The following is an 18,589-nucleotide window of genomic DNA, read 5'->3' on the forward strand; positions in this document are numbered from 1 at the left end:
ACTTTCCCTGCCTCAAATCCACCTATAAATTATCTAAGACCAAATTTTGGTCAAACATAGCTGCCCTAATATGTTATCTTCAAAACATCTAACATGCTCCTAAGCTAGTTATGAGCAATACTAGGTAATTTACTACAGGGCCTTCTCCCATTTCATACTTTGATCAAAATGCCTAACCAAACAAGGCCCATGTTGCTGTATAATAAAAATTACTAATCAGTACAATGATATAAAAATTTCCTAGTATCCTATCTGGTGTTCCATACATTTTATTTAAAAAATTGGTAGCTATGAAAGCGGCAATATTCTGGCATTTTTTGAATAGTATGAACATTCTGGTATAAAAATAATTTTGAGAAGCCTATGTAGCTGCAAAGTACACAGGTACTCACATATAGATTCCCTTTATAAATTAGCTAGCATAAACCAAATGTGCTAAAAGCACCTGCTTTGCATTTTCCTGTGTGGGTGGTGGAGATGGGGGAGAGGAGCAAAATAGCAAAGTGTGCTAATTTAGTCCCCCTCCACCGCCTGCATAAATGGCAGGTGAACTCTGTACATATTCTTCAGCCACTCCAAAGGGGGCAACTTCAGGCAGGCCAACTTTACCAACCATGATCAACTGTATAAGTGCAAGATGTTTCTTGGGGGACGCATTTATTCAAAAGCCTGCCACAAAGTCAAAGCATTTTACTCTTGACAGGGCATCAACATCCTGTTTAATGCTCTGTTCAAAAGGAATTTGTACTATTCAAATTAAAGAGCTGTTGCTTTGAGGATCTGTAAGCAATATTTTATTTAAAGAAAGCAGCACTTGACACAAACATCCCAAACAGTTAAACTGCTGAGAGAGAACATGTCCAAGGCATTAATACTCTAGGTAATGGTCAGTCAGTTTGATCAGAATCTAACTAAGAATTTCACTTCATTTATAAATTACTTCACAGTATCGTCTCCCACAATAATGAGTTTGCCTGCCAGCATACCAGACAGCATGACATGATTGCACAAACATGATAGCTATATTTTAAGTAATCAATATTTGAATTCCATTAAAGTGCACTTAGCTTTGTTAAAAGTACTATACAAAACTAAGTGAATCCAGTTACTTTGCTGTTAGTTGAATATCATTTAAACATGTTTCTTTAACTGAACATTCAATTGCTACTAGCTTAAAAGGGAATTCAAATACTTCAAGAATCTGCTAATTGCAAACTCAGTACAGTAGAGTTCACTGACATTAAAATTCACATTATGAATATCAACAATTCATAACATTCCTGACAACCCCAACTGTTGTTTTTGTTTTGTTTTTTTAATTCAAAGCACATTTAAATAGCTTTTAGTCTTGAAAATATTATGCCATTAAAAATGTGAAAGCAGATGATATCTATGCTGTTAAGGAAATGACCAGAGCAATAATCTGACTAGTACCACTACCAAGAGCATGGCAGCTACTATAATGTGAAATTAGAAAAAAAAAATCTATTAAAAAAATTAAGTCCCATGCTAGTGATATCATTTGCCAGTTTTTGACTGTGTCACTGCTGAATCTGTTCATTGATTAGCCAGCACTAGCTATGTTACTTGTTAATACAGATGGAATTCAGCAGCTATTGAGTAAGCATTGTTTATTTAGTTCAAGTGGCTTAAAAACTGCAAGCGTAGCTTGCACCATATTACACTACTGAGCTAACTGCACAGTTCCCTGAAATGGTGTAATTCATTAGCACTGTATATAATACAGCTCTATTGTGAGCATTTAATCCAATGAATTAAACATAAAACAATGTTTCTTTTTTCTATTGAATTATGTCACATACATACATATGTACAAATTCCCCACCTCCACCCAAAGAATGCTCAATGCATTTACTAACATACTTTCTTTCTAATTAGGGAAGGCCATGCCAAGAGTTCATTTTGTTTGAGTTTGTCTGTATCCTGTGCTTCAGTTCATTTTTAACCCTTGTCTTCATACAGTCTAATGTTTTAAAAAAGTTGTGTACCAACAAGCAGTATCTTAATTGTTAATACTAGTCACAGCACATAATTTAGATGAATATAAGTTAATTTATTTCTGGTAGGAGTCCCTGACTCTGGACTGAAGAGCATCGCAGGTCTTCTTAGCATCTCCTAACAGCATAGCAGTATTGGATTTGTAAAAGATTGGATTGTCCACAGCTGCATAGCCAACGCCCAGAGACCTCTTCATTACAATTACCTGCAATTGAAAATAGTTTGTTTAAAACAGAATGAGGCTAATTTTATAACAGGGTACCTATGTGAAAAGTCCAAGGTGGTTAAATAAGAGCTTTTAAACAAAACTAACCCCAAGAAAGATAGCTATAAATCCAAATTAGAAAAAATTTTCACTTCAACTTTTAGAATTTATAAATTATGAAAGGGATCATCATTCATGGAGGAATGTCACTCATCATATATGTAAAATCAATCTATGCTTCCTTCAGTGGCAATCATCAGTCCAAACATTATCAATAAAGCAAAGTTACTTACCTGTCACAGATATTCTTCAAGGAAAGTAGGCTGAATATTCTCACAGCTGGGTGACATCATCCGATGGAGCCTAGTATAGTTTGCTAGCATTAAATGTGTAAAGAAGCTTCTAGCAGCGCTATATCACACATGTGCAGGTGCCTTCCTGCCTGTGTGCAAGCAAAAGTCTCTCAGTCTTATAACTGATGGAATACAATTATAAGGGGAGCTGGGAGGGTATGTGAGAATATTTGGCCTCCTATCCTCAGAGAACATCTGTAACTTCACTTTCTCCAAGCAAAAGCAGGTCTTCTTACAGCTTGGAATCCCTAGCTACCAGACTCACCGAAAATAACAAGGCTAGGACAATAGAGACTCAAAACATTGAGGCCTAGTCAGCAATTAACATGGGAAATAAAAACATGCTATTATGAAGGTGCAGCCTGAAATAGAATTTAAAAAATTGGGCCTGGGAAGTGGTGTTGGATTCTAGACACTGAACAAATTCTGCAGGACTTTGACTGAACCAGCTGTCACGTCAGGAATTCTGCTCAAGGCAGTAGTGGGATGTGAATGTGTGGACAGATGACCACGTCGCAGCTTTGCAAATCTCCTCTATGGAGGATTACCTCAAGTGGGCTATCAATGTCACCATGGCTCTGACGTTATGAGCCTTGACATCACCCCAAAAGTCATCTCAGCCTTTGGACTGTCTATAGCAGTGGTTCCCAACCCTGTTCTGAGGGAACCACCAACCAGTTGGGTTTTCAGGATATACCTAATGAATATGCTTGAGAGAGATTTGCATACCTTTCACTGCCAGTGGTTAAAGCTACAACTTCAGCACCCTGGGGTTGTGGGTTCAAACCCACACTGCTCCTTGTGACCCTGGGCAAGTCACTTAATCCCCCCATTGCCCCAGGTACATTAGATAGATTGTGAGCCCACCTGGACAGACAGTACCTGAAAAAATTCATGTAAACCGTTACGAACTCCCTTGGGAGAACAGTATAGAAAATTGAATTAAATAAATATTCATTAGGGATATCCTGAAAACCCAATTGGCTGGTGGTCACCCAAGGCAGGGTTGGGAACCACTGGTCTATAGGCTTTAGTCCACTCTAGATAGAAGGCTAAGGTACGCTTGCAATCTAAAGTATATTTTTGCTAGGATGAGCATGCGGTTTGGGAAAAAATGTAGGCAGAACAATTGATTGGTTAAGATGAAACTATCACTACTTAGGAAGGAACTTCAGTTGAGTGCAGAGTACCACTTTGCTGTGATGAAGGTGGGTCTTTTACTAGATCCTGAAGCTCACTGACCATACAAGCTGAAGTGATCACCACCAGAAATACAACTTTCCAGGTCAAAAACTTCAGATGCAAGAATCAAGTAGTTCAAAAGGAGCTTTCATCTGATGGGTGAGAACCACATTGAGATCCCATGACACAGTAGGAGGTTTGACAGGGGCTTTGTCAACAACAAACCTCTCATGAATTGAACTAGAGGCTGTTCAGAGATGGGCTTAGCCCCCATACAAGAATGGTAAGGAAAGATTAGGTTCTTGCCTCAATCGTCTTTCTTGTAAACCCACACTATTCCTGAACTCTCAGGTAGCCAATCACTTCTCACACGATCACTTGTAGGGCGCTTCATTTGCAAACTTTTGTTCCTCCTCTCTTACCTTTGGACTGTCCTCCAATTCCTCAGTGCATAACAAAGCAGAAAGTCATTTCTATAGAGGACACAAAAGAGGGAAGGGTATGGGGAAACTCCCCGAGAAACATGTCTAATCTGCTCATAGTGTTAAACACCATAACAATCAATCAAGCATTTAAAAAAAAATTAAAAAAAAATAGAACAACAATGGAACCACGAGAATCCAACCTGCACTAACAGAGTGGGGGCACATTACCAATAGACCCCCCTGGAGTAAAGGTGATATTCACAGATGGTATTTTTGCTAAGGCTGGACAAAGAAACAAAAAGTCCAATTTATCAGTACTGATTGAGGCAGACAGCAGGTGAATCAAAACTCCCAGGGTGGGCTTCAGGAATAGAGTGTGGGTTTACAAGAAAGCACAGTTACTTACCGTAACAGTTGTTATAAAGGGACAGCAGGTAGATATTCTCACATATGGGTGATGTCATCCACAGAGCCCGGATGCAGACAGCCTCACAAGCAGACATGCTTGTAAAAAACTTAGAAGTTTTGAGACTGCCGCACCGCGCATGCGCGAGTGCCTTCCCGCCCAGCACAGGGCAAGTCTCCTCAGTTCAGATAGCTAGCAGAGAAGCCAACCAGGGGAGGTGGGTGGGTTGTGAGAATATCTGCCTGCTATCCCTGGATAACACTTGTTACAGTAAGTAACTGTGCTTTATCCCAGGACAAGCAGGCAGCATATTCTCACGTATGGGTGACCTCCAAGCTAACCAGAATGGGATGGTGGGTGTGTTGGCATTTAGGAAAATAAATTTTGTAATATTGCTTGGCCAAAGTGGCCATCCCTTCTGGAAAAAGATTCCAGACAGTAATGTGAGGTGAATGTGTGAACCGAGGACAAAGTAGCAGCTTTGCATATTTCATCAACAGGAGTAGATATAAGGAAAGCTACTGAAGCTGCCATAGCTCGAACTTTATGGGCTGTGACTCGACCTTCCAGTTGCAGCCCAGCCTGAGCATAACAAAATGAGATGCAAGCAGCCAACCAGTTGGAAATTGTCCTCTTGGAAACTAGATGCCCCATCTTGTTTGGATCAAAGGAGATAAAAAGTTGAGAAGATCTATGCGATTTAGTCCTTCGCAAATAGCAGGCCAAAGCATGCTTACAGTCCAGAATATGAAGAGTTGTTTCCCCAGGATGACAATGAGGCTTGGGAAAGAACACTGGGAGAACAATCGATTGATTGAGATGAAATTCTGTAACGACTTTGGATAAGAATTTTGGATGGGTGCAGAGAACCATCTTGTCATGATGGAATACTGTAAATGGTGGGTCTGCCACCTCGCTGACTCTGCGAGCAGACGTGAGAGATGAGGAAGACTACTTTCCAAGTGAGGTATTTAAGATGAGCTGTAGACATTGGTTCAAATGGAGGCTTCATGAATTTAGCAAGTACAACATTAAGATCCCATACCACTGGAGGTGGTTTAACACTGAATAGTACTTTCATAAATTTGGAAACCACAGGGTGAGCAGATAAGTTTTCCATCTAATGGTTGATGAAAAGCAGCAACTGCACTGAGATGGACTCTAACAGAAGTGGATTAGAAGCCATTTTGAGATAAATGAAATAGATAATCCAGAACTGAAGACAAGGAGGTAGACTGAGGCTCCTGGTGATGAAGATCGCACCAAGCAGAAAACCTAGTCCATTTCTGGTTGTAACATTGTCTGGTGGCAAGTTTTCTGGAAGCAACTAAAATGTCTCTGACAGATTGAGAAAACTGAAGGTGTGAAGTTATGCCAAGAGGAACCAGGCTGTCAGATGTAGAGACTGCAGGTTGGGATGAAGAAGAGAACCGTGACTCTGTAAGTAGAGACGGAAATATTGGTAGAAGAGGTTCTCTGCTGCTGAGTTGAAGTAGAAGGGAGAACCAAGGTTGTCTGGGCCACCGAGGAGCTATCAGAATCATGGTGGCAGATTCCTATTTGAGTTTGATAAGTGTCTTGAGAATAAGTGGAAATGGAGGGAACACATAGAAAAATTTGATCGTCCATTCCAGGAGAAAGGCATCTGCCTCCAGGCAATGAGGAGAGTAGAGTCTGGAACAGAACTAGGGTAATTTGCTGTTGTGGGGAGATGCAAAAAGGTCTATTTGAGGAGTTCCCCAATGGGAAATAAATTTGATGGAGAGTTAGTCAATTAAGCGTCCATTCCATTAGGTTGCAGAATGCGACTTAATTTGTCTGCCAGTGAATTTTTCTCACCTTGAATATAGACAGCTTTGAGAAAAATGTTGTGAGGGATTGCCCAACTCCAAAACTTCTGAGCTTGCTAGCAAAGGAGAGGGGATCCTGTTCCTCCCTGCTTGTTCACGTAGTACACGGCTACTTGATTGTCTGTACGAATGAGTATGACTTGATCTTGAAGATGTTGAAAAGCCTTGAAAGCATTGAAGATTGTTCTGAATTCCAACAGATTTATGTGATGCGCCGATTTCTAATATCTGGATGCTCTGGAAAACAGAACTGTGGCTTAGAGTGACTTATAAGAGAGCACTGCGTTTCAGAGCCCTGAGGAGTCTCTTACTAACTCCTGGAGGGATTCCTAAATCAACCCTAATAGCACTGATGGCCTGAACAGTCTGCGCACAGTGGGGCCCTCCCCAAGATCTGGCACATCCCCCAGATCTGGGTCCTGCAGCCTTATGGCTAACTGCATCATCATCCATTGTAGAGTTCCTGTCAGAGAAAGTAAGAGCATAAAAATGGAATCTGGACCATACAAATCGTCTGCAGACGGATTGTCCTCAAGCTGCGCATGGCACTTTTACTGGGACCTTGCACTCTTGAGGGGGGAGCAGGGGAGGGAACCCCCAGCGCTAGGAGGGCTGCAATACTAGATGGATTCATGGAGCCCTGGTTAATCAGATAGGCATGAAACATTAATAAATTCAGGGGGAATCCCTGCCCTAAGGGGCAGAGGGCCCCTGTGGTCCCTATTTTGCATTTTTGCGGGATTTCACTGCTGAAATGGATGCACTCGAGTGGGGTTGTACAAGAAGCACTAATTGCATTAAGGTGAACTCTTAACAGAGTTGGTTTTCAAACCAGAATCAGGTGTAGGAAGTATTTAAGCAGTTTATGTGTAGGGAGAGTGAAAGGATCTAAGAACTTGCATACCAGATGGCAAACCAGTTCTACTTAAAAAGTATAGCACCTTTTAATACAGTCTTTCTTGGAAGCAAGCAAGATGTGGGAGATACCCTCAGGCAGGTCTAGAGATTTAAATATGCTCTCAACATTCAGGCTGTAAGAGTCAGAGACTGAAAGTTGGGATGAAGAAGGAATCCCTTGTACTGCATGATGAGGGAAGGAGGACAGTCCAATCTCCACAGTTTTTCGGAGGACAAATCTAGAAGAGGAGGGAACCAGATCTAACTTACCAGTATGGTGCGATTAGGATCATAGTTCCATGATCTTGATGAGTTTCAGTGAGGTCTTCTCTATGGGAGGTACTGGAGAATAAGCATAGAGAAGACCTGAACCCCAATTTAGAAGGCAGGCAGCCGATGCTAGTCTGCCATATGATCTGAGGTTAAAAAAGAACTGGGGGCAAAGATATTCACCAAGGTGGTGCCCCACTCTCAGAAGATCTTGCGGGCTACACCCATGTTGAGTGACCACTCATGTAGTTGCAAAACTCTGCTCGGTCTGTCTGCCAGGTTGTTGTCCTTGCCTGCAAGGTAAGTGGCTAGAAGGACCATCTCACAAAGGAGAGACCACTGCCTCATTGGGTAGGAACCCATACCCCCCTGCTTGTTTACATAAAACATTCTAACCCAATTGTCCATCTGGATTAGAATGATTTGATTTTGTAGTCAATCTCTGAAAACCTTTAAAGCAGTGGTCTACAACATGCAGCCTTGGTTAACTGAAAAGCACACACCTGAGGCGAAGATGTGCCTTGGACCGAAGGCTGCACACACACACAGGCTGCATCACTTGATTTGGTTTCTTAAGAAAGGCTCTCCACATCAGCCAGGTCAGAGAAGCATGCATGGATGGTGTTGTCGAGAGCTTTTTAGGTTGCTGGGATGATTTTCCAAGGGCTACTGAGCAGGGATGGTAAACATCTATCAAAGAAGGGAAGAAGTATCTTTGGCGGCAGGCTGGATAATCAACTGAAGAGGGCTTTAAACTAGAAGTGATGGGACAGGGTGATCAAAGCCCCCGGTGTGTATAAGCCTTCAGGTAAATAAATCACTGAATATTTCTACATGGATGGGAAAAGGGGGCAATGTCTGGAAAGCAATATATACTAATGCTCGAAGTATGGGAAATAAGAAGCTGTGATGGAAGATGAGTTGGATATAGTACTATCACAAAGATGTGGTTCACGGAGAACTATGACAGGGATGTAGTTATAACAAAAATATCCAAAAAATCAAGAAAAGGATGCCCAAAATAAATCACAAAAAATTGCACCCTCCAAAATACAGGACAAAAAAGTCACCTTTCTTTACAAAAAGGGAGAAAAGACCTCAGTGTCTAATAGGGGCTCTTTAAGCTTCCCATATACACAGGCTAGTTTTAAACAGAATTTAATCCTAGCAGACACATCCTTGGTCAGAAAAACTCCCAATTAGTAAGTGAACCTCTATTCTAATTTCCTAATAGTTTTATATATTTTCTTATAGTTTTATATATTTTTTTAAACTTTTCTTCAAACAACAATTGTCAAAAATAGAAGTCACTTATCTGAGCACTTCGATATTCAGGTGTAGTCCTGGAGTAAAGCAAGCAGGAAAAACTGCTCTATGGAAAAAAGCTATCAGTCAAAACATTCTTCCAAAATATCCAACAGGGGCCCCTGTTTCGCAACAAAATGCTTCGTCAGGGATTTGCTGTAAAACATGAAATATAGCTAGTGGGTATAGCTATCCTTTTTCTGCTTGTTTTCACAAGTTCTTTGAAAACTTTCTACAATGTGTCTTTCATGTTTTACAGCAAATCCCTGACGAAGCATTTTGTTGCGAAACAGGGGCCCCTGTTGGATATTTTGGAAGAATGTTTTGACTGATAGCTTTTTTCCATAGAGCAGTTTTTCCTGCTTGCTTTACTCCAGGACTACACCTGAATATCGAAGTGCTCAGATAAGCGACTTCTATTTTTGACAATTGTTGTTTGAAGAAAAGTTTAAAAAAATATATAAAACTATAAGAAAATATATAAAACTATTAGGAAATTAGAATAGAGGTTCACTTACTAATTGGGAGTTTTTCTGACCAAGGATGTGTCTGCTAGGATTAAATTCTGTTTAAAACTAGCCTGTGTATATGGGAAGCTTAAAGAGCCCCTATTAGACACTGAGGTCTTTTCTCCCTTTTTGTAAAGGGATGTAGTTATACCAGGCTATAATCTGCTCAGGAAAGACAGGGTAGGAAGAAAAGGAGGGAGATCCTGGATTCTCTACAAGGAGAATTGTTCCAGCAGTTGGTAATGGAACCCATGTGGGATAGAGTCATACTGGACATAGTGCTTGCAAACAGGGAAAGTGATTCTGAGGTTACAGTGGGTGATCATCTGGCATCCAGTGATCACTGCATGGTACAGTTTAATATTAAGACGGGTATAGAGAAAGCTCATTCAAAAGTAAAGGTTCTAGACTTAGAAAAAAAAAATTACTTTGTTCATATGGGAGATTACATCAAGGAATTGTTGCCTGGGTGGGAACATCTGGAATGAGTAGAAATGTGGTTTGCAAAACTGAAAGGAGTTATTGTAAGGGCAACAAACCTTTTTGTGAGGCAGGTAAAAAAAAAGTAAGAGGAAAAGAACTGTGCTGTGAACAAGGCTGCCCTGTGAACTTCTAAAAGCTAAGTTGCTCAGCATTTCATATTCTGCTCTTTTCACTGTTTTCAGCATTATATCTGCTTAATTTCTCTTCTCCTCCTCCCTGTTTCTTACTTAAAAAAAACAAAAAAATACAAAAAATAAACCCTTATCTTTCTTTTGTTAAATCTTATTTCCTCTTTCCCTTCATAGGAATAAGGGTAAGACTTATACTCCCACCCACCACAGGGACCACTTTTCATATATAGAGACCCAAATAATCAGGACTACTCAAATCAAAGTCACTTCACAACCAATCAAGATGACCTTTATTCTATGCAATCACTGTGGTGCTTTAATTCCAAGAAACACTATTTGGAGGCTTAAGGCTTGCCTCATCTGTCTTCAACTTGCTAGTATTAAGGAGGAGCTCTATAAACTTAAACAGGAATTGAATACAAGTAAAGCAGCTTCCATCACTCCACAAAATCATACCATCTTAGCACCTCCACCTCAAAGAATAAAACAGCCCAGGAATAAATGGGTCACAGTAGGCTCAGGAAGACTGCGACATGTAACACAGAAACATCCACTTTCACTAATATTACCTCTACAGAATTCCTTCGCTCCACTAGTGCACTGCGATACTCAAGAAAGCAGAAGGGAGGTGGGACTGGAACCAATGAAGGTAACTCAAGAGAACAAGTGCACCCTAAGCACAAATAAAAAAGCCCAAAACAGAAAACTATTACTGTTGGGGGATTCCATCATCAGAGGCATTAACCTTGGAACACAAGGCGAGGAGACCAAAATAGTGAAATGTCTTCCAGGATCCTCAGCTACCAGGAGTTCAGGCAAATACAGACTATAATTAAGGAAGAAACTAAGGATTTTAACATTGATGTTGTTATCCATCTGGGAACAAATGACCGACCTGGCCAACAACTCCACACTTGCAGCACAGAAAGCTTTTCGGGAGCTTGGTGAGGGTTTGAAACCTTTTGTAAAGACTTTAGCTTTTTCTGAAATACTGTCTGCATATGGAAAGGTAGAGCAAAGAGTGAAAAACACAGAGGACTTTAATAGATGCCTCAAAGCCTGGTGTCATCAAGAAGGCTTCAGGTACATAGGAGGATGGGGAAATACATGGAAGGACAAGAAGCTATATTGCACTGATGGGCTACATATTACTACAGCAGGAAAAAGAAACCTTGCAGAGAAATTTAGACAATATGTTTCAAGGCATTTAAACTAGAAAGTGGGGGTGGTGTATGTATGAAGGACAATTACAGAGACCACCCCCGACAAAAGAAAAGATGTGATAGTAGTAAAGATTGCAACATAAATAATATCAGCAACTCATTTCTTAGTATTGCAACGGAAAGTGAAACGAAACAAAAATCTATAAGAAAAAGGAGATTACCACTGAAAAATAGCTGGAAAGCGATGACCACAAATGCTCACAGTCTAAGTAACAAAGTTCATAATCTGCAAGCCCTGAGGCAGATCTAGATATTGTCACTATCACATGGATGGGATGCAAACATACCGGGATATAATCTTTTTAGGAAGGACAGAGATGGTCAAAAAGGTGGAGGAGTAGCTCTCTATGTAAAAAACAATATCCAAGCGACCGAAATGCAAGGGACCTGGGGAGAGGAAGAAGCGATATGGATCGCTCTGAAAAGAGAAGATGGAACTTCTATCTACGTGGGTGTAGTCTACAGACTTTCGACTCAATCGCAGCAAATTGATAAGGATCTGATTGTGGATATCCAAAAGTTTGGAAGGAAAGAGAAGGTTCTGCTGTTGGGAGATTTCAACTTGCAGGATGCGGACTGGAATGTTCCGTCTGCGGAATCAGAAAGAAGTAGGGAGATTGTGGATGCCTTTCAAGAGGCTCTGCTCAGACAAATGGTGACGGAACCCACGAGGGAAAAAGCGATATTGGATCTGGTCCTCACAAATGGAGAGAGTATCTCTAATGTTCGAGTGGGTGCTCACCTGGGAAGTAGCGATCATCAAACTGTTTGGTTTGATATAATGGATAAAGTGGAGCGTGGCCGCATGATACTTAGATTTCAAACGTACAGACTTTAATGCAATGGGAGAGTACCTGAAGAAAGAGCTGTTAGGATGGAAGGACATAAGAGAAGTGGAAAGACATTGGTCTAAGCTGAAAGGAGTGATAAAAATGGCTATGGACCTTTATGTGAAGAAAATCAATAAAAACAAGAGAAAAATAAAGCTGATATGGTTATCCAAACTAGTGGGGGAGAAAATAAAGGCAAAAGAGTTAGCGTTCGTGAAATATAAAAAAACCCAAGAAGAGGAGTGCAAAAAAGACTACAGGGTGAAACTGAAAGAAGCCAAGAGAGAGATACGTCTGGCGAAAGCACAGGTGGAAGAACAAATGGCTACAAACGTAAAAAAGGGAGACAAAAATTTTTTCAGATATATTAGTGAAAGGAGGAAAATGAAAAAATGGAATTGCTAAACTAAAAGATGCTGGGAACAGATAAGTGGAGAGTGATGAGGAAAAAGCAAATGTGCTAAACAAATACTTCTGTTCTGTGTTCACAGAAGAAAATCCTGGAGAAGGACCGAGATTGTCTGGCAAAGTTACACGAGAAAATGGAGTGGATTCTGCGCCGTTCACGGAGGAGAGTGTTTATGAGCAACTTGAAAAACTGAAGGTGGACAAAGCAATGGGACCAGACGGGATCCCTCCCAGGATACTATGGGAGCTCAGAGAGGTTCTGGCGAGTCCTATTAAAGACTTGTTCAACAAATCTCTAGAGACGGGAGTGGTTCCTGGGGATTGGAGGAGAGCGCATGTGGTCCCTATTCACAAAAGTAGTCACAGGGATGAAGCAGGAAACTACAGGCCGGTGAGCCTCAGTTCAGTTGTTGGAAAAATAATGGAAGTGTTGCTGAAAGAAAGGATAGTGTACTTCCTTGAATCTAATGGGTTATAGGATACGAGGCAACATGGCTTTATAAAAGGTAAATCGTGCCAAATGAACCTGATTGAATTTTTTGATTGGGTGACCAGAGAGCTGGATCGAGGACATATGCTAGATGTAATTTACTTAGACTTCAGCAAAGCCTTTGATACAGTTCCTCATAGGAGACTGTTGAACAAACTTGAAGGGCTGAAGTTAGGACCCAAAGTGGTGAACTGGGTTAGAAACTGGCTGTCAGACAGACGCCAGAGGGTGGTGGTTAATGGAAGTCGCTCGGAGGAAGGAAAGGTGAGTAGTGGAGTCCCTCAGGGTTCGGTGCTGGGGCCGATCTTGTTCAATATGTTTGTGAGTGACATTGCTGAAGGGTTAGAAGGAAAAGTATGCCTTTTTGCAGAAGATACCAAGATTTGTAACAGAGTAGACACCGAAGAGGGAGTGGAAAATATGAAAAAGGATCTGCAAAAGTTAGAGGAATGGTCTAATGCCTGGTAACTAAAATTCAATGCAAAGAAATGCAGAGTAATGCATTTGGGGATTAATAATTGGAAGGAACTGTATATGCTGGGAGGAGAGAAGCTGATATGCACGGACGGGGAGAGGGACCTTGGAGTGATAGTGTCCGAAGATCTAAAGGTGAAAAAACAGTGTGACAAGGCAGTGGCTGCTGCCAGAAGGATGCTGGGCTGTATAAAGAGAGGCGTAGCCAGTGGAAGGAAGAAGGTGTTGATGCCCCCGTACAGGTCATTGATAAGGCCCCACTTGGAGTATTGTGTTCAGTTTTGGAGACCGTATCTAGCGAAGGACATAAGAAGACTTGAAGCGGTCCAGAAGAGGGCGACGAAAATGATAGGAGGCTTGCGCCAGAAGACGTATGAGGAGAGACTGGAAGCCCTGAATATGTATACCCTAGAGGAAAGGAGGGAAAGGGGAGATATGATTCAGACGTTCAAATACTTGAAGGGTATTAACGTAGAACAAAATCTTTTCCAGAGATAGGAAAATGGTAAAACCAGAGGACATAATTTGAGGTTGAGGGGTGGTAGATTCAAAGGCAATGTTAGGAAGGGTGGTGGATGCCTGGAATGCGCTCCCGAGAGAGGTGGTGGAGAGTAAAACTGTGACTGAGTTCAAAGAAGTGTGGGATGAACACAGAGGATCTAGAATCAGAAAATAATATTAAATATTGAACTAAGGCCAGTACTGGGCAGACTTGCACGGTCTGTGTCTGTGTATGGCCATTTGGTGGGGGATGGGCTAGCGAGGGCTTCAGTGGCTAGGAGGGTGTAGATGGGCTGGAGTAGGTTTTAACGGAGATTTTGGCAGTTGGAACCCAAGCACAGTACCGGGGAGAGCTTTGGATTCTTGCCCAGAAATAGCTAAGAAAAAAAATTAAAAAATTTAAATTGAATCAGGTTGGGCAGACTGGATGGACCATTTGGGTCTTTATCTGCTGTCATCTACTATGTTACTAAGTTAGAAGGCTGCTTTGGTTCTCAAAAATAGTAGCTGAGAAGGTAAGGCATAAGAGGTTAGCTTTCATAAACTACAAAAGATCGCAGAAAGAGGAAGACAGGCAAAATTTCTGGAAAAGTTGAGAGAGGCTGAGTAGTCAGGCAAGCAAAGATACAAATAACATAGTAACATAATAAATGACGGCAGATAAAGACCAGTCTGCCCTTTAGTAATGCCCATTAAAAATACATAATTAAATTAACTTGTCTTTTCTGGGTTGTAGACTGTAAAGTCTACCTGGTATTGTCCTATGTTCCAAATGGAAGAAAAAATAGCTGGCATGGTAAAACAGGGAAAAAACAAAAGGAATTGACCCCGAAATATCCACAAAGAAGAAAATCCAGAGAAAACCAAAAAACTCTGGAGTGACGATGTTCCTAAATGGACTTTATTTGAAAGTGTCAAAGTTCCAAAGGTACACTGAAATCATCCACATAAAAATAAATCATCCACATAAGAGCCTTAAAGGACCCAGTCCGCTAGGGATACAGGACCCAACATGGTCTGCGTTTCGACAAAAAGTCTTCTTCAGGGGTCCCTGGGGGGTCCTATAAAGGTGAGTACGTGGGAAACAATTGTGTGGTGAGCCGGAAGTGAGACACTGCTTGCATTTGCAATGGAAAGGAATGATGATTTCAGTGTACCTTTGGAACTTTGACACTTTCAAATAAAGTCCATTTAGGAACATCGTCACTCCACATGGTAAAACAGTAAGACAAGACTTTTTTTTTTTTTTTTTTTAAGATATATCAGTGAAAGAAAGAAGTGCAAAAGTAGCACTGTGAGATCCAAAAGTGAAGGGTAGGAAAATGTAGAAGCTGATAAAGAAAAGGCTGAATTACTTAACAAATATTTCTGTTCTGTATTCACGGCTGAAGATCCAGGAGCAGGACCGTAGAAGACAAATGCAAATAGGAATGGTGGAGTGGTAGACCCTATTTGATTTTCAGAGGGTTATGTTTGTCAGGAACTATATAAACTAAAAAAGGTAGACAAAGTGATGGGGCCGGATGGTGTACATCTGAGGGTACTAAAGAAACTTAAGAGAAGTTCTAGTGGCTCCGCTGACACCTTTTCAACGTCAGGAGAGGTACCGGAGGACTGGAGAAGGGCGGATGTGGTCCCTCTACACAAAAGTGGAAGTAAGGAAGAAGTAGGGAATTACAGGCCAATAAATCTGACTTCTGTGGTAACAAATTAACAGAAACACTTTTAAAACAGAGAATGGTGAAGTTTCTGGAGTGGATTACAGGACCGGAGGCAACATGAATTCCTTAGAGGTAAGTTTTTGTCACACAAATCTGATCACCAAATTCTCTGGCCAACCAAAGTAGTTTAAGCTCTTAAACTCTTGTAAACCATTAAGCTCTTGTAAATCGTGCTGAGCTCTATAATTATGGAGAGGATGCGGAATATAAACTTAAGGTTTAGTTTAGTATATAGAAATGTAAATATTCTCTGTGCCTTTCTGCATTACTCCTTAGCTCACAGAGACTGGGTTCCTTTATACTTCTACTGTTTCCTGGATATTTGTTTCTAATTTGTAATCTCTTATTTTTTTTACTAGGTGATGGTCTATATTTTTCCTTTGTAAGGGTGAGTCTTAACATGTAGTTTCTATGTAGGAAGTATAGTTTATATATAAATGTAGGTATTCTCTGTGCCTTTCTGCATTGCTCCATGGCTCATAGAGACTGGGTTCCTTTATACTTCTGGGTGACCAGAGAATTGGGTAGAGGGAGTGCGCTAGATGTGATATATTTATATTTTAGCAAAGCCTTTGACAGTATTCCACACATACGTCTAATAAATAAATAAATAGCGTGCTCGTGGAATGGGCCCCAAAGTGACAGGCTAGGTTAGGAGCTGGTTAAATGGAAGACAGCAGAGGGTAGTAGTCAATGGAGATTGCTCTGCAGAAAGGGATATTACCAGTGGTGTGCCTCAAGATTCTGTGCTAGGGCCTGTTCTTTTTAACATTTTTATAAGCAATATTGCTAATGGGTTATTAGGTAAGATTTGCCTCTTTGCAGATGATACCAAAATCTGCAATAGAGTAGAAACCCAAGATGGTGTGAACAACATGAAGTCTGACCTAGCGAAGCTTGAAGAATGGTCTGAAATTTTTCAGCTAAAATTTAATGCTAAGAAATGCAAGGTCATGCATTTGGGTTGCAAAAACCCAAAGGAACAGTACAGTTTAGGGGGTGAAGAACTTATGTGTGCGACAGAAAAGCGGGACTTGAGTATAATTATATGTGATGTTAAGGTGGCCAAATAGGTTGAAAAGGTGACGGTGAAAGCTAGAAGGATGCTAGGGTGCATAGGAAGAGGTATGGCCAGTAGGAAAAAGGAGGCATTGATGACCCTGTATAAGACTCTGATAAGACTTCATTTAGAATACTGTGTACAATTCTGGAGATCACATCTTCAAAAAGATATAAAAATAATGGAGTCGATCTAGAGGAAGGCTATTAAAATGGTGTCTTTGTCATAAGGAAAATAGAGACAGAGACTGTCTAAATTGAAGAAGGCGTGGGATAGGCATGTGGGATCTCTTAGAGAGAGGAAGAGATAATGATTACTGTGGTTGGGCAGACTAGATGGGCCATTTGGCCTTTATCTGCCATCAAGTTTCTATATTTCTAAATTCTGGGGAGAAAACATGTGCAGAGAAGCAAAAGAAGCCTGCAGAACCTCCAGCTAGGATCTCGTGAGTTCCGAAGTCTCCATGTGCCTCTGTTTCAAGTTATTACAAAATAAAATAAAGGGTCTGAACGGGACTTTTTATCCATTTCACAAACCAACAGCAGTTCACCTGCCTGGAGGACAAGGATAGGACTAAGCACAAAGCTCCCACCCTTTCCCTGCATGTGCTATAGCACACAGTACATAGACATTCCTCCACCAAACAGCCAGTGCAATTTTTGCAAGAAGCGATGTCCTCACACCCTGAGGAGTCCATCCCAGTTGATTAAAAGCAAAATCGAAGGGTTTTGAGGCAGCTAGAGGCTTTTGAAAAAAAAGATCAATTGAAATTCAAGATGGCCACCGCCAGACAAATCACATCAAAAATGGCCTGTGGAGATGTAACTGAAAGTTCAAAAACTGTGAAAATGGGGTTTTGGAGGTGGGAGACCTAAACTCTAACTTCAGAAATTTTTAAAATGAAGTATTTCAGACCCACCCCAATTTTCCCAAAGAAAATAATGGGGCTCTACTCACAGTTAAATAGAGGTGCCTGCTTGTCAGCTTTTTTAATGCAGCTATGAAGAAGGAAAGGACTTTCTGCTTCAGATGCTTCCAAAACCAACTCCGAAAGATCTTCAAACTGCCAATTGGACTGACACTGACTGAGACTTCACCCTCCCCCCTCCCCCCCCAAAACCAAACAGAGAGACAGGCGTGGGCAAACAACATAGCCGGCGCCCTGATTCCCTAAAGGTTCTTACATAGGGTGCCCATAGCCAGCACTCAAGCCACTGAGAAACTCAGAAGACAAGCTGGCTCCCAGGGGAACAAACCCCAAGCCCAGACGTTCCACAGCAGGCTGGCTCCCCAAGTCTACCCGAAGGCTTGCCCTGTAGAGCTGCAGTCCAACCCAGTGGAAACTGTGTACTTTCCCAAGCAGAGGATCCCCACGAATGGGGTCTCAGGGCACCAAAGTCTCAGAAAAATGAACTTAATCTGAAAGAAAAGAACAAAATAAGCAGAGCAGATCAGAACACTTCTGCACAATTCATTTGCAGAAGAAAAACTAGCAGGGAGCAATGTGCTCTGCCTCTATGGGGAGATGTTCAAAGCTGTAAGTATTCACTTCTGCAAGTCCAGTTCACAGGAATGGATCAATCACCATACATACATACAGACAGACTCCTGAGCAGATGTAACAGAAAGACCTTTAACATTTGACCATAGCTTTAACAAAAGGTAAACTCTCTTTTTAAAAGAGAAATAACAGAACTGTATAGAAATATATTTTTCTATACAGAAACAAAATGATATAGAATTAGAGGAGCCTAGAAAACAGGCTACCCCATATTCTATGAAAGTGCTAGACTAAGAAAAGAAATGACTGGCATAAGAAAAAACAGATCAACCTCATCTTTGGCTAT

At 41.1% G+C, this 18,589-nt stretch overlaps 1 protein-coding gene across 2 annotated transcripts in view; it reads right to left on the bottom strand.

Annotated features, from left to right (window-relative positions):
- Positions 1 to 633: 633 nt before the first annotated feature.
- The window catches only part of NNT (nicotinamide nucleotide transhydrogenase), a 265,149-nt gene continuing 247,193 nt past the window's right edge, over positions 634 to 18,589 (bottom strand). For both annotated transcript variants that reach the window (XM_033931703.1, XM_033931712.1), the window contains one exon: positions 634 to 2,224. In XM_033931703.1, the coding sequence (XP_033787594.1) occupies positions 2,075 to 2,224 (150 nt within the window). In that variant the 3' untranslated portion in view covers positions 634 to 2,074. The remainder of the gene's footprint in view (positions 2,225 to 18,589) is intronic.

Source organism: Geotrypetes seraphini, chromosome 1 (assembly GCF_902459505.1).
Source record: "Geotrypetes seraphini chromosome 1, aGeoSer1.1, whole genome shotgun sequence".
Classification (NCBI taxonomy): Eukaryota; Metazoa; Chordata; class Amphibia; order Gymnophiona; family Dermophiidae; genus Geotrypetes; species Geotrypetes seraphini.